The sequence below is a fragment of the Colletotrichum lupini genome, chromosome 11, assembly GCF_023278565.1.
Source record: "Colletotrichum lupini chromosome 11, complete sequence".
Classification (NCBI taxonomy): Eukaryota; Fungi; Ascomycota; class Sordariomycetes; order Glomerellales; family Glomerellaceae; genus Colletotrichum; species Colletotrichum lupini.
In genome coordinates this window covers 482,284-498,967 of record NC_064674.1, presented here as the reverse complement: position 1 = coordinate 498,967, position 16,684 = coordinate 482,284, and the positions used below count along the sequence as shown (strand labels likewise).

The following is a 16,684-nucleotide window of genomic DNA, read 5'->3' as shown; positions in this document are numbered from 1 at the left end:
ACAGGATGTTAGCAGTGGTCCGAATGTGAAACCAGTGAGAAACAGTTGCCGGAAGTGGAAATGCAGAAGTCCACGGTTAAGACCGGATTCCAATAGTCATGTCGAGACCGGGACAGAAGACATACACAACAAGAACACACCACTGACAACAAGAAACGAAACAGCAGCGACAAGTCATAAACGTGAGCTCATTTTCTGGCAAAAGAAAGAAAAATAAAAACCGAGGCTTAGAACAACAAAAAACGACAAAAACGACACCGAGGAAAAAGATTTAGGGATTAGGCAAGGGGCATAAACACGAGACGGGAGCAAAGCCGAAACACAACAAGACACGAAAACCGAAAACGTCCAAACCGAGCGGCCGACAATACACAGAAAGCCTAGGACTCCTCATGCAAAGGGTCTTCTTCCAACACATCGTCGACGAGCAAGCCGACTTCCTTGGCGGCGGCGAGTAAGGCGGCCACGCGGCCATTGAAGAGCATTGGAGCCGTGGTTGGGAGGGCCGTTGCGAGGATCTGATGAACGAGGTCCCTCCAAGCGTCTGCTTCTTGTTGGACGCGGTCGGCGGGAGGTTTCGGCTTGTCGCTCAGAGGCGCAGGCTCGTTGTCAAGTAACTCTGGTTCGTCCAGGTTCCAAAAAGGATCACCAAAGTTGATGTCATCCTCATCAGCGTCGTTGTCAGGCTGCTGCTCCTGCTCTTGATCGCCGCGCTCCTCCTCGTCTGAAGCGACACGGACACGCTTCGGTGTTGGCGGCTTGGGGGATCCGTGTGCCAGTGAGGGGGCGGCGCGCTTCAGACCGGTGAATTCAGGGATGGGAGACGTTGGACCAGCAGAGCTTGGCGTAGGGAGCTCCGGCGTCTTGGCTTGGGCTTGGGCTTGGGGCTGGGGGTCCGGGACGGGTGCGGGCTCGGGCGCTGGTGCGGGAGCTGGTACAAGAGCTGGTGCGGGCGCGGTGGCGGTAGCGGAAGCGGAAGCGGAAGCGGAAGCGGACACTGGTGCGGGACTGAGAGCGGGCGCGAGGGAGGGCTGTTGGGCTCGGAGGACTAGAGTCGATCTTATGTGAGTAACACGGATAGAGAGTAAGATGAAGGGTATTAATCAAGAATGACAAAACGTACACTTGACGGCCTTGGCCACATCCTGAATGGCGACAGTCGGCGGGGTGCATGGGTCCCGGTGCCGCACGAGCATCTCACGTCGAGCCAGAGCAAAGAGCTCTCCGACTTCAATCCGCTCGCCGGGTGATCTTGAAGAAAGCACGCCGTTCATGGCCCTGAGGGCCGCTACGGAGGCGATGGCTTTGAAGCTAAGTTGAAAAACAACTTCCTCGTCGTTCATACCAGTGATACTATTTCGAAACGCCTTGTATCGGCGTTTGAATTCCTTGTGAGAGTTGTCTCGCAGCGTCTGGGCCTCGTCGCGGTACACCACCAAAATCACGAAATCAAGATCTCGTCGAGACATCACCCCTTTAACAAATGCCACCCAGTCACGCGGGTCGGTTGTCGTCTCGTCGTCCTGCTGCTCCTGGGTCTTTTTTTGATGAGCACGCCACGCATGGTGCCAATGCTGTTTGCGAAGGGTTTGCCAGAGTTCGGGGATCGACTGTCCTCCCACCAGAACGTTCTCTGCGATGGTAGTGGCCTGGCGAAGGTTCTGAAGAGAGAGTTGGATATCATTCTCCTGCTCGATGGGCTTCGGGATTATAGTGAGAGACATGTTGGCGGTTTTGGTGCTTAGGATGAGACCTGTGCTCAGAAAGGGAAGAGTCCTGCACTGCAGAGAGCGTATCTACACAAACAAAACGGAACGAAACGAAACGCGAGTGAAGAAAAGACACAACACCAAAAGCGAGCGAAAAACAAGGGCGGCAATGTTGGCGTGCGTGTCGAGGTCAAAGAGGTCAGGAAACGAAACATCACGAAGGGAGGAGACGGACCTCATGAAGCGCGCATATACGTACCTCATAGCTTGAGCCTTTTGCAGGTTCAGCTGCACCTGCAACTCGTCGGTAGCACAAAGGCAAATCGGTGCATTGCGAGTGAGGGAGATCATGCAGGTGAGCTCAAGGCCCATTCGTGTTTACTTTGGAGTTGAAGAGGAAGTCGGACCGGCGAAATGGAGAATGGAATCTGAGAAGAGAGAGAAAGAATAGAAGTGGAAGAGAAACACACCAAGATTTGCAAGTTGCAAAAACATCGCAGGAACGTTGTAAATGGAAAAAACCAAAAAAGCGAAAGAAGGCAGCATCCTGACCAAGATATCCAACCCGATGGAAGGTATTACCTTTCACCACACGCAATGAGAGGGAAACAGCTCCTGGCCCGTCCTCAGGCAGATGCTGAGTCATGAGCTACCCAAAATTGGGCAGCCCAAAGGTTGAGGTGGGCAAGACAGACCGACAGGAACCTGCCATCAGCCTTACTTTGTCTCCTCACCCTTTTGCTGACGCTCTCATCATTGGGCTCAATGTACCCAAGCGCCGGCATGTAGGTGAGATATACATGTAACCGTGCAAACTGATAGCTCTTTCTGGGAGTCTGTCGTCAATACTTGGATATCGCAGTCACTGGTGAGCTCCAGTGATGACATGGTAATGGTGAGAGGTAGTGCGTGACATCTTTGCGGTGACATTGTCAAGGGCATTGATTGCATCTGCAAGCCGGCCAAAGACCGTGGCACATAATGAAATTGAGAGAACGTTTTGAATGCTAAAAGTGAGACTTCACATCGAAACCCATATCGAGTTTGAAAGCTGTGGTGCCAGTGGCATGCAAAGAGGGACCGCAGGCGCAATATGTGGTGCATTTGAGGCGGCGCACGAGGGCGGTAAATTGTTGCTCTCCTTCGGGATCCAAGTCTCATTCGAGGTCGGAAAATTATGTCAGATTGAGTACATCATAAGACTGGAGGAGGTTTATGATGAGACCGATGAACGGGAATGGCATGAGTGACCTATCGTTGAAGACTAGTAATGAAGCAAACTTCATAATTATTATCAGATAGATGAAAAAAGTGACAGAAAAGTGTATAAATGGCATGCCACATAGCATAATCATGATAGATCATCTCTGGTATACCGAGAAACTGCAGAGAGAAGAGCAATTCTATTTGCCTCATCGGTGACATCATGAATAAGTCATTTCTCTCACTGTTGAGGTATGAAACCCGACTCATTGAGCCCGGTTGATCTCAAAGAACAGCAGCCTCGATTGCGTTTACTTCATTTCACGTCACAAAGCTTTTGATGGGCTAGAGTATCAGGTTCATGTTTCTGGGATTGCGACACAAAGCACGTGTTCATCATCGAAACATACTCGTTTCTCAATTTTGAAGAGATGAAATGTCAATCTCTAGTACTACCAAAGTGTTCTAAGCCTTGGAGCAGTGTAATGCTTCAACAATGAACATCACTAAGCCATTCAATCAACACACTCACTAGTCACGTTGTTTCACTTTGTGAGTGTCGCTATCATACGCATGAACTGAGATAGAGGGACGTGGATAAACATCTGAAGCATTTAAGGTAGATTCAAGCTACATTGAGCGAGTAAATGACGAAGCATTGTAAGTTTAGACAGACATAAGCATCAACATTGTTTCATTGTGAAATATCGCTCATCTCATTTCATACTTGCCATGAATAAATGAGCCTCAAAAAAACACCTTGGAGCTCATCCATAAGAGCGAAGAAGAAGTGGGCATTTTCCTACCAAGCGCGCTCTTCTTATTTTCCTAGTACACACTTACAAGGTTTTCAGGCCGTTTCTCATAGGCCTTCGACACTTTTACTGCAATCTCAACCCAGCTTTCAAGCTCTTTTCAGTCTTTCCGAACTGCCGTAAGAGTCTTCTGCACGCTCACCCGAAAGATGCATTTAGACGATATTCGCATCAAGTCTCAACCGCTTTCTTGGCCTCCCTTCCGGCCGGTTTCTCTCTCACATATGCGAGTCTCTCGGATTTACTAGCGTCCCGTCGTAGCTTTAATTTACGGTGAGACAAATGTATCACGAAACTAGCCATTGCGTTGTTACAATCGTCCAACGCCCTCGGATCTGTCTTCAGTTCACATCGTTTCCATTCAAGGCCACGACCGTGGCTTTGCTGAGAACGTCATAACCAGTTTCGCGATGAACGTAGTGATTTCCCAGCTGGCATAGAGCATGCCTCACATTCAGGGGACGATTTGTGAAATAGCGCCCACTGTCTCACAGGTGGCCACCGGCCTAACCGAATTTAAACTTGAACCAAATACCACTGGATGGCCTTGGTGTAAAATGTCGGGTTGTTAGATCCTATTCAAGATGACGTCGTCAATTGGCGAGTAACTAAAAACCTATATCCACTCATTCCAAGAAGGTCGAAACTCGGCTGATTTGGATCGAAATAAGCTCTTCAATACTACAATGATGATCTTCATCTAGTCGATGGGTCCATATGTTTCCGGTGACTTTTCTTCGAAACTTGGATGGCCAAAGGAAACAACAGAGATCGGGGACTCAGATCACCACGAGATGACACGTCCGCCTGGTGAGGCAAATTTCGGCTGTGCTGCAAGAATTCAGAGAACAAATGAGGTGCCAGACCAACCGTCATCTTCAAGGTTTCTGTTCCATTCTACTTGGACCGAAAACTAAGGATCGTTGGAGCGACTTGATCGCCGAGCCCAAGTGGACTACACATCCTAAAGCGTTTTTAACAGTCGACTTCACCAAATCTCTTTGAAAAGTCCCTGAAACTAATCGAGATACCTGAAAACGGCTGGGGAACGAGGAAGCGCTCAAGCTGTGACTGTCAAAAACCGAGAGCGACATATTCCGGCTTCACGGGATCCTGGGCCTCAACAAGTCAGTATTCACCTGCTTCTTGATTGACGATATTTATAATCCTATTTCGAGCCCATTGAAGACATCTACTTTTTCTGCTCACGAAAGGACGACAGAGAACGCTTCAAATAAAATATCGCGCCCTCGCTGATTCATGTAGCTACTATGGAAAGACTTCAAGTTGCCCTAGGTTATTGACAATAAATACAAATTCATTGATTCGGGAATCAAAGACTCGGAGCCAATATTGTGGGGTATGTTCCTGATGGCCATCGGTGCGATAAAAGTTGCAACTGTCTGAAATCGTTGCCTATGTATGGGACGAGCTACTGCAGAGTCATCAGGTGCCATTCTCACGTTTGACTTTCGACCTCATCGCAGCCAGCAAGACCACATTACCTATTGCCACTACAGGTAGGACTGAGTCAGATATCGACACATTGGTGTGCTCCTGTTCCATTCATCTCAATTTCGGGTCTACACAGCAAGTTCACTCCACCGTGACGGCATATATTCTCGAGATGATACTGGAAGACGGCCAGACAAGTGGTTTAAACAACCATCTTAGCAGTAAACCTTCATCAGCTTTCGAGGCGAGAGCTGATGGTATCTTTGAATGGGCTTCGCTGGTCTGTACCTTTTTCATCGATGGCGTTGGTCTCTGGCGGAGCTCATTCATACAGTAAAAGCCCGAAGAGATCAAAATCCAGCCTGCAGAAATCGGTGCCGTTCATCGAATCTTGGGTTCAGCTGACAGCAAATACTGATCTGCACTATTCACCTCTCTCTCTTGGATCTTGGGCCCTAGAAAGCCACTCACTATTGGTGACATACAAATTAACCTGGACATGAGGAAGCTGTCAGGTATGCGCCATGATGTGGAGCTGACTCTGAACGCCGGACGTTTCTGCCAGGAAAGATGCCCTCACCTCAGCAAAGTGAACTTTGCTCAAAGGGTCACACTAGTGAATCGGGCTTTTGAATAGTTTCTGACACACTGAAGTATTGCGCAAAGCACCAGAGACTCGGCATCACCAAATTAGCTTTTCCTTGACCAAAATGCAGTGAATCTTGAGGTAGGCAGGCATTAAAAACAGTCTGGCATTTCTTGGTCTAGATGGATAGAATCCTGAATAACGCGATCAAGATGGTTCATTTATGCTTAAGCACGTTCTCTGAGCGTTTGGATGATTGAAATGAGACAGAATTACCTTTGATAATTGCAAGCTCGTCGACGTTGTCGAGTAGGTCGATGCAGGGCTCCTCTAGTCCTCCGTAAAGACAATGACCCAGATTCTGAAATGCAAGGGCGACTCTTCGTTGGTGATCGCTCACGTTCCGTCGAGGTTCGTCGAGCTGCATCTCCTGCCCTTATCCCGCCATGCGACCATAACTTCCTCCATCGTCACCTGAAGCTCATGGCTCGAGCTCTCGAGTATGCCGCGCGTTATCAAGATCTATTATCTCAGTTGGTGCATCTATGTTCAACTCAGTTACCCATAATTCAAAGGCTCGGCATAAGGACGACCTCCCTGTTGCTCTTCTCCTGTCATCGCTGATGCGACGGGTTTCGGCATGCAAGGGAGCACCAGAGAGACTCAGTGAGAGACGATGTGCTTTGGGAAATCCAAAAGCGAAGCGATCCATTAGGATGGAGGAGAAAAAGGAGAATTCCTCCCGCCACCGCCCAACGAGGCGCTGTGTTGAGTTGTTTCTTTCACGAAACGTCCACCCGATTCTAGGATTTAATGGTTATCATAGAGTCATTATAGGGGCATCGACGTATATAAAGAGAACGGTTATTTATTAAAAATAGGAAATAAATACGAAGCTCGCTCTAATATAGAGGGTATAAGTAAAGTGGGCCTCGGTGATTATATAACTGAGGTCACGTGACGTGCGGTAAGGCTATGGGTGGTTAAAGCCATCACGACAATGGTGATTCGATCGCTTGCAACATCGTAGAACCGTAGCAGCAACTTCATGATCGATGGCTTTCCAGCTCAGCGCAGGGCTCATCACGATAATACTATGCGATTGAGAGCCCGTCCTGCAACGCTCGATGCTCAGCGACTCTCCGACAAGCACCTCATCTCTGAGCTGCAGGAGATGTTTCGAGCGATTCATATCTCCTGCAGCTCAAGTGACATATACATATGCCGATCCAACAGCGCTTCATTATGCAGCCGCCGATGGTTTGCAGCTTTGTCGCTCAACTTGCCGGCCGTGGCACGTCTATTTGAATAAGCAACACCTTTTGCGAGACCACTCGGCTGATGGTCATCTCAATGTTGGTGAGTTCTCACTTTTGTACGCGTATCGCAGATTCGCTTCCGCGACAAAGAGTTCAGAATATCAATTTTGCTAGCAGCCGAGCTTTCGCATACGGTAATGACAAGGACCCACTGCTTTCATTTGATATTACTCACCACGAAAGTCTTTGTAGTTTGACAAAGATGACGCGTAAAGTTGTGAACAGGTCGATCATTGCACTTCTTGACGGCCTGAGAAACCTGAGAGTCCACCAGACATGCATCGGAGCGATGGATGATCAATCGCAAATCCTGACAAGCGCAGAATCGAGCTATTCAAGTCTGTTTGTTGCATCATCCTAAAGTCGTGCTCCGTTGGCGAGAAACAGTCCATGCGTTTACTTTTAGGTCGTGTTCCTAGCGCATGGGTGTAGAGACGGCGATCTGGCCGGCTACTTACATCTTGAATACCCTCATGCGCCTTGTGAACTAGACTGTGTGAACTGGCTAGGACTTGTGCCAAGGAATTGATGATGTGATCTCCCAAAGACGCGACCCAAGGCGAAGAAAGAAGGTCAAGCTCGCATGCAGCTTCAGTGATGACACTGTCACGGACAGGTGGAACGTCTATAGCATTCTGAATGGTCATTTGCCAGAGAGAAATTTTTTGAACGATAGAAAGACCAGCTCGGTACTGGGCACCGATCGAGGTGTCACAGGGTGTTCCGGCTGCCTCGGGTTCCTTGGGTACGTGAAGGTGTTGGGTTAGGAGGCGATGTCTTTTTTGAGGAAGAAGCCGATTTGAGGTAATAGGCCAAGACAGAAAAACGTGGGTTTATACCGTCGTAATGGATGTGTTAATCTTTCGCCGACCTACGCGTTTTGTGACGAACTTGACTGCACAGGTTTCAGTACAGAGGTAACGTCGTTTCGACTATTGCGCTTGTACACTGGTAAGGCGACCTCGCTCTTCGGATGAGGTTTGGCAGTGTGTCTTGCACGTATGTGCGCCCCTCCCCTCAAGGCGGTTAACAAGGGGTAGTGATAGGGGGTCCACAAGCTATAAAGAAATAGCTCGCATATATCACGGAGAGAGTACAAATCTTGTCAGTGGGCAAACTTAAGCAATCCGTCCTTTTGACCCCAACAGCAGTTGGCATCTTGAAGCTTTCGCCCTACGTAACACGTCTATTAACACTGCGATCAGAACGAGGGTTTGGGTTTGGTTGTCAATCGGTCGACGGGAAGCAAGCTGCGAGGCTGTGGACCACCAAGACTGAGGATCGCCAAGGGGGGGGGGTTCGATGGATACTTCTCAATTGCCTGAAGCTTGCGTAAAAGCCGGCAATATTGACCAAGCACATGAAGATAATTGATACTGCCCTGTAAGAGGTATGGAATTTCGGTGTGGATGTGTTTGTGATTGCATTCTGATAAGCGACATCATTCCTCATCTCGTCATCAGGGCCGCCGATCGCTTAGTACAAGAGTCAATATAATGGTACGTTATTGCTGCGCATGGAAAGCGCACGAAAAGAGGGAGCGGATAAGCGCACGATTCCTCCAGACGTCAATTGGTATTCGAGTAGGAGATCTACCTGTTATGCCAACTACTCAGAATCCAACACATCTACTACCTGAGCCGAATATTTGCGCTCCGTCATTACGCTTAACCAACACGCGCTGGTACTTCATTGCTCTCGTACTGTAATTGAGGCGACGCCTCGCTGACCCAGAATGTATCCCTACATTGCCGCAACCTTTCATAACCTCTGTTCCTGACAGCCGACGAGTTGGACCCGCGACAACCGGCCGCGAATCAGCGGCATGTCCCAGTTGCTGGCGACCTCGTTCACGCAAATTTCTTCTCTCATCAAGATGCCTACGTCATCACTTGCGTAGACAGAAGCAATCGGGATGGATCATGTTCACATTTACACTTCCCTCTTCCCGTCCTCCTGGCATATGTCCTGCAACACTGCCTGGCTGCCGCAACCGAGAACGTACTGTCTTTCCGTCCGCGTGCGGGCAGCGAGTGGTTGGCCACCTCAGGAGGGAGGAGGAAGATATAAAACCAAGTAGGTAGATGCTTGCCGGAGAGCAAATCCTACACTTGGGTGACCCTAAAAGCGCGCCATGCCAAAGGGGTACCATGGACATTTCTACAGCTCCCATGTCTTGGGTAGCCACTGTAAACTGGAGGTATTCCGATCAGGAGAGGTCTGCCCACATGGGTTGCGCCGGGCGCGGGTTGAGCGGATGTAGCCAGTTTCATCCCCACCACGCTCGTGAATTTTCAGTGTCCGGTACTAGCCGCTGTTTTCCCAGTCTGCTCCAGCCTTTGCCAAGAACGGCATCATGTTACTGGGTCAGGTACGATACCGACATGGTGCATTAGCAGGGTGGCGGTGCCACAGCCCGAGCGAACCCAAGGTACGCGATAATGGCATCCCAAGTATTAGGAAGCACCCCTTCGCAAGGGCCGTATGTAGGTGTCACAAGAACGGCGGTCGGGGGTTGTATGGTCGTCATTTCTCATGCCGACGACGAAGGCGACGCTCTTGGTGAGTCTCAGGACGAACCGGAAGGAGGAATGAACATTAGTGACTCCCATGCTTGTCACCACCTCTATCGTAAGAAGTATCTCCTCTGCTTCCTCTTCTTCCTCTCGGAGTGCAGAAGTTGTGTGCCATGGGGAGCGGGGAGCATGAAACCAGCAACACTGAAAGCGATGAGGTGGGTGCCGTATTTCGACTTGACTTGTTCGTTGACTCATGGTGGTTGAAGGGCTTTCAAGACCCTCCTTCTGACTTTGTTTAACTCAGCCTCGACACTCTCGCGCACCTGTTTCGCCATGCGATCCTCGAATGATTCGCGCTCCTTGTCTTCAAGCTCCTCTCTGCACTCCTCTAACCATGTTTTCTTGAGGTCCTCCATCTCATCACACACGTCTGGCACTTGCTTCTCGAGATTATCGCACCTAGCTTGGAGTTCATCAAGCGTGATGTCAAGATTGCCGACCGTCTCGACATTTTCAGATTGACCCTCTTCCAATTCACAAAGTCTTTTCTCCAGCTCATCACACCGCGCTTCGAGCGCCTCGTTACGTTTCTGCGATTTCCTGAACATCTGTTGTAGATCATGGATGTGTTGTTGCTGCTGCTCCAGCGCACGCATCAGTGGGCTGCCCCGATCGGCTAGGAGCGGGTATTGCAATTGGCCTGGTCGAGGTGCGTCTATCATGGAAGTCTTTGTGGTGCATACGGTGGTTGGCGAACGTTTTCTTTTGATGCCTGGTGTGTATATATCTGCATTCCCCAAGGGGAAGACGTCAAGGGACGATTCCAGCGCATTCTTCTCCCGTCCGGTATCACCATATTCCGGCGGGTCGCGTTCGCAGTCGCGTTTGGACTTTTCGGCGACTGTGGCTGCAGGGCCTGGCCGGGTCTCCGGCGACTGTCCCTCGCTCGAGCACTCATCATATGGCGGGGGGAGACCTCGATCAGGTGGCACATCGTCGAAGGGAACGGTGCTACCGCCGCACGATGCGGGCGTGGTCGGATCAGGTGAGCTGCAATGTGCCTCGGTAGGAGGGCAAGAACCACGAAGACCGCGGGATGTGTGCACCTTGCCGCCAGCGCCATGGTACAGCCTACGTACATCCACCATACACTCATATGCAAGCTTGTCATTTTCCGGCAAAGATGGAAAGTCTTGAATAGCCCTCTTGTATTTCAGAAACGTCTTCCGCCGCAGGATGTCGTGCCGAAAGAACACGGAAAACCGCGAGGCAGTCGCAAGGGATTTGAGTGATGCTCGTGTATCCAAGACGGGTTCGCCGCCAGTTGTGTTTCCGCTATCGGAATCAATGGGTGTGACTAGATCGATACGACCATCCTTGTGCAGGTGGAATTGCATACGGGCTACCGATTGCATGCCGTTGAGTCGCGAGCGGACAGTTTCGAGGTAAGGTGGGCTTGGGCCGCTCGTGTTGGCTTTGTCATAGAGCATCTTCTCAAGTGACTCGATGCAGTCTGCTCTTATCTGTAGCCAAGATGTGGTTTTTGTTGACATGCCGTCGGGGACTACAAGCAGACGGAAAGAGACGAGACCGGGGGAGGCATATCGGATGCGCAGTCGGAAACTCTGCTCGATCACTTCAGGCGATTGTCCCTCATCTTCACGCACCGCAATGACGTTGGGGGCCTCGAAATCACAATCATCCAAGTCGCAGGGTAGCATGATGAAATCGATGTCGGCTGTTCCTGTAGCTTTAGACATGGAGGGGCGTAGCCCGACAGCACGCAAGGGAGAGAGACAGTGAGCCCGGTACTTACGGTTGCGCTATTATCGCGCTTCTTTGCCCTTGGCAGCAAGTCCGTCGCGCGGTCCTAATGGAGAAGACGCATCCGGTCACGATCGCGACCCTGCTCAAAGTGCATGAGTAGCTATTGTACGAACAGTAGATTGACCGGGGCGTCTAGTCACGAACTCGAGGCGTGACTCTGCGGGTGCAAGCTACGCTTCGAATTGGTTCTGACGGGAACCCAGTCCTCCTCGCACAATGAGCCACGCCAGCAAGTGAACGGTCGGAACGAACAGGATAGGTCTCTCCGTTAGGATTGCGCAAAAGAAATGCTAGCGGGAGGAAGAGGAGGCGGCGCTGGGGATGGATCTGATGTTGGAGGGCCACAGGTTGTAGGGGACAAGGTAAGGTGATGATGGATGTCGTGAATGACAGAACGGGAGTTGCCGGTGGGACTCGGTTCGTGCAAATGGCGCGAGATCACGTGATACGCTGCTCGATCTTGGGCATGTGCTTAGGTAAGGAGAAGTCTATGCCCCACCTGTCGCCTTACCCCGTACGCTTGTGCAGCCACATATGCCCCTTAGTTACATAACCACATCTCAACAAGGCGATTATGCAGGTAACGCATTTCGGACGCCTCATTCACCTTCTGCACAGCTTCACAACTCGACAAGTCAAACACAGCTGTGTCGTTCGCGGCATCGATAGCGAAACCGATGATTTGCAGGCATACATCGGGAAACACAAAAACACTAGTTCGGCATCCTATTTATCGCAGTCTGGTCGATTCTCCGAAAGTGGACTGGCCATCTACGCAGACTCCAGCAATGCCATAGCCGTTGCGAACGCCTTTGCCGCCCTCTCCAACGCCGAGCTCCATCACACCGTTCCAACAGACTCGCGTGGCAGCTTGACAGATTGCAGGATCCGTGCGGGTGTAGCAGACGCGAGTAGCGGCGGTTCAGACTACGACGATGGCTCTCACGGATTAGCAAGCGATCAAGGTGGCTATAAGGTCGTCCTGACAAGAGGCCGACTGCAATGTGTGATTGTCCATTCGCGCGATGCGTTGCTAATCCAATGGTTTTCCCAAAGTCAGTTCAAGAAGACTACCACGAAGTCGTGTTTCTGATTACAACGGGCAGCCCAAGGGCAATGCGGGACCAACGGCGCGCTATCCTATCCTATCCTCCAAAGAGGCACAGTCAGCAACGCATCCAGCACAGCAGACCGCCGTAATGGTCCTTCCACCCTACGAGAATGTTGAACAGCCAGAGAGCAATTGCGGCTGCGCAACGTGGCAGCAGAGGTGGGCGAGTTCTGCGACGTTCGGTCTGGGCTGGCCGTACGGGTTCTGAGGGCGGCTTTCATGGACCTCAAAGTTCGAAACACTGACTGGTAGACCGCGGACGCTCTTTATCGAATCATTTCGAAAGGCAGCAATGCGTGTCCGCCTCAGTGTCGTCTGCATCCATCGATTGCTAGCTTGTTGCGGAGATTCTGGATTTGACGAGCGATCTGCCCTGGCTGATGCTTCCGAATACCACCGGAGCTCTCGAATGCAAATGTGGTCGCAGAGCCTGGGTTGCGCACACATGTGGGTTCAAAACAGACAAGACCTTTCGACTCCAGCCATGTCCTGCCTCTGTTGAAAGCCAGGTTACAGGCAACTCCTCTGCTCCGCCGCTTTACTGGCGCTTCCTCTTCCACTTCAAAATCATCGACTTTTTCTATCTCGCTCGCGTTAGGCGCAGCTCCTTCTCCGGTTTGTCTTTGGCCGCATCCGCTGTCCTGCCTGCTAATGTTCGAACGCGAGTCCATACTTCGCCATCGCCTCGTTCGTTCGAGCTGTTCATTGGTGGACCACTGAGACATCATGGAGAAACCAGGATCGCAGAGTCGCTCACATCTTGACCGCTGGTCCATCGTCAGGGAATGCAATCTTCTATCCTTTCGCCTCTCAAAAAAAGCCAGAGGTTCCATCCATCAGCTTCTTCCACATTGGACATCGCCATTAGCACCACCTCGTGGCGCACACTGGCGGCTTCATAATCAATCGACTCGGGCTATACCTCACACCATTTGGCGAGACCATACCATGATGTTGCAGAATAGCTTGTGGCAAAGATGTTTGGTGTATCAATGATTTGCAAGTCTTTCCTGCCTGATCTTTGGTCTCCCTGCTGTGGCTACTCGTCGCAGGGTAGATGAAGATTTCCTTCCGGTCTACTTCCAAAAGCAATCGAAATTCTTGATCTCAAAGAAAGGACATGGAGTCCGCCAGCACTTTTCGCACATAAAACGGCTAGCGCTCATCCCCGCAACCTCATTCAGAGTTGAGATGGAGACCATAGTGGCTAGGATCCTTCTCCAGACTACACCACTCTCTCCTCCAAGGTGTTTTACTTACACCAACGGTATGTCGCAGCTCAAGGGAGTAGACGCCCACCCAAGACATTCGTCTCCTCTCACCCGCCACCGTTGTGGCAACCACATTTGTATCTCCGACGCCTAAAATCGTGCAATCCTCTGGTAAAACTGCCTTTCTTACCACAGCTTCAAGAAACCTCCCGGTGAAAGAAGCATCTACCGCCTGCTCTCGCAAGAAACTGGCTACTGGCATTGGGCTAGTCTCTGGTCCCTCCTTTTTGCTCCCGACGTCATCGCATCACCATAGCCGCAAGATTACATCTGCAAATGGACAAGGCTGTGTCAAAGGTGGATCTGACGAGGCTGTGCGTCACGAAGACGATTGCTGTGAGACTGCGGCCTTGCGCCAGGTGTACCATAATGGTTGCAGGAAGATCATCACCGACACGGCTTTCCAGGGGAACCCGAAGATTATGAGGTGTACTCTTGCTCCACGTCGCCCGATGACAACGTGTTTGTGACCGCTGGTGGAGTTATCTGATCATACGACTGGCGGAGAGCCCGCTCCGCCAAACTTGACATCACGGATGCTGGCGTCAGCGGCGTAAGCCCTGCGACGCCAATGGAAGTTCAAAGCCCTTTCGTGAATTGCGATCTCGACGGATAATGATGACCGCTTGTAGCGGACTCTCATTGGGCAGAGAAGAGGACTCTGCCCTCGACTCGTTGACACAGGATGCGGGCAGCCATGAAAGCAATGAATAAAGCTCACTTGAGCCTTTGCAGGGAAGGGGACGAAGAGGAGGATTTAATCACCCGCCCACGCCAGTCAAACAGAGAAATGGCCAGAGAGTTAGAGCCAGTAGTTCTTGTCCAGCTTCAATGGCTGATTCCGTTCGAAGAGGGCGACACGGGCGCGCAATGTGAAAGTTACCAGTGCTCAGTGGAATGATAGCCAGCGGACCAACAGCTTTCTTATCGTTGGTGAGTCCCTCTACGGTGGCGGGGTTAAAGAGAATTGACGGTTTGAAACCTCTCAAATTGGGCTCCGTTTCAGAAGCTCCATTGCGCCTTAACATATGCCCCAATCGACGCACCAGAGTGTCGGTCTTCATACCACGCCGGGAGTAGCAAATGTCATTATCCTTTTTCGTTGAAATATTACGAGCGACAGAAGCATATGCTCAGACTGCGCGTCATGTTCATGAGGAGGGAGTACCCTGGGAAACGGAAAGATACCATGGACTGAGAAAACCGGGAGGTCCTTTGAGCGCTCTAGATAGCTCGGTAACTTCACTTTGAAAATTGTAGGAGCTGTTATCGGAGCCTCAAAGTCTGTGGCCAGTATCTTAGCCCCTTCTTTCATCAAATCTCCAGTCCTGGGCGCTTGAGTAGGTTTCAACCACATCCAGAGCGTTGTGAGCGATCAGGGGTTTGCCTGGAAGAGCCAGACTAGTGATATAGTGAGACTAGTGAAGTCTGAGTGAGATGAGTGAGGTCAGTGTGGGATGAGTGGGGTGACGCCTGGGTGAGATGGTTGACGCCCGGATCAGGCCGGTTGAAGGCCAAAATGAGGCCGGGATAGAGGAGGATTAATAGTTCTGGTCTGAACTGCCAAAATAAGAGTCTGCGGGATCAAGACGTAAGCTTGATGGTGCAGAAAGATCGTAAGGGTGACGTTGCAAGAATCTTCAAGTTTGGTAGCCATTCGACGTAATGTTAGACTTTCGCCTAAGGAGGGTCTCCTGGACCCAGTAATCAATAGATTTATGCGGTGGTATGGGCATGTAGGAAAATGTTAAGTCGGTATTAGTATCCCTATTACAGGGTAGTTAGTTCGAACCGTAGGTAACGAAAAGATTAATTAAACTATATAAATATCTACGTAGTAAGTATAAAAAGGAGGTTCTAACTATAGGTTAAGCTAGCTACGATAATTATAAATAGGGCCCCTAATTAGCCCCTGCGCAGTCGGCTATATGCCGTAGTTAAATTAGATTTTTAATCTAATACTAACTTTCTCTTTTTTTTATTAATTTAACTACTATAGTTAGAAGTATAATTCGACCTCGGGCCCGTTTACTAAGTCGTCTCCTTTTCCCCCTTTTCTCTACTTTTTTTATATAACCTATCCTTCTATTCGTACGATAGCTTTTCTATTACTTACGAATTACTCTAATCCCTTATTTAGTACTACTTTCGTAAAAGCGTTTACGAGGTTATCTTTACTATTAATCTAACGGATCTCGAGTATCTCGCGCCTTTCGTACGATTACTTAAGGGCTATAATATTAATTATAAGCCTCTTTTCCTTCGTTATTCCTAATTTAACGAGGCATTCGTATAGCGAGTAGGAATTTATATAAATAATTATTAAAATAAGTAGAAGGCTAATTCGATTAGTAATCTTTTTTAGCGTTATTAAAATCGTATAAGAGAGGTTAACGCCGTTAACTATACTATAAACCTCTAATATTAATACACTTCTCGTTACTTACTTATTTTTAGTTAACGAGTAATAAATTATATTACTATATATAATAAATTTGCTCTCGCCTATACTCTCATTAGTTAGGATAATAATATACCCTAATTACGAAATAAGGTCGTTATTATTCGTAAATAACCTATTAATAAAGACGTAAAGCTTACTAATCGTAAGGTCGATCGGGTAATAAACGAGACCTCGATCGAGATTCGTTTACTACTACTTAAGCTACTTATTAAGTACCTCGACGTCTTATTTAGTTAGATCTATAGCCTATACTACTTTAATATAATTAAAAGTCGCTTTAGGCTAATAAATACTCGTAATATATACCCCTTGCGTAAGCTTAGCCTTATACTACTTCTTAACGTTAGTTATGTTTAGATTAATAAGGTTAATCTTCTCGCCCTACCCCTTTTATTAAAAAATAAT

General features: G+C 49.4%; 2 protein-coding genes across 2 annotated transcripts; both read right to left on the bottom strand.

Moving 5' to 3' along the window:
- Positions 1 to 380: 380 nt before the first annotated feature.
- CLUP02_18413 (uncharacterized protein) lies at positions 381 to 2,081 on the bottom strand (the record flags this gene model as incomplete). The annotated part of the gene is made up of 3 exons (XM_049297315.1): positions 381 to 1,048; positions 1,124 to 1,781; positions 1,851 to 2,081. The coding sequence occupies 3 exons, from the start codon at positions 2,079 to 2,081 to the stop codon at positions 381 to 383; spliced, it is 1,557 nt and encodes a 518-aa protein (XP_049138539.1).
- A 7,776-nt stretch (positions 2,082 to 9,857) lies between these two features.
- On the bottom strand, positions 9,858 to 11,327 carry CLUP02_18412 (uncharacterized protein; the record flags this gene model as incomplete). Its single annotated transcript, XM_049297314.1, has 1 exon — positions 9,858 to 11,327. One exon carries the CDS (start codon positions 11,325 to 11,327, stop codon positions 9,858 to 9,860), a length of 1,470 nt encoding a protein of 489 aa, XP_049138538.1.
- Between the last annotated feature and the right edge of the window lie 5,357 nt (positions 11,328 to 16,684).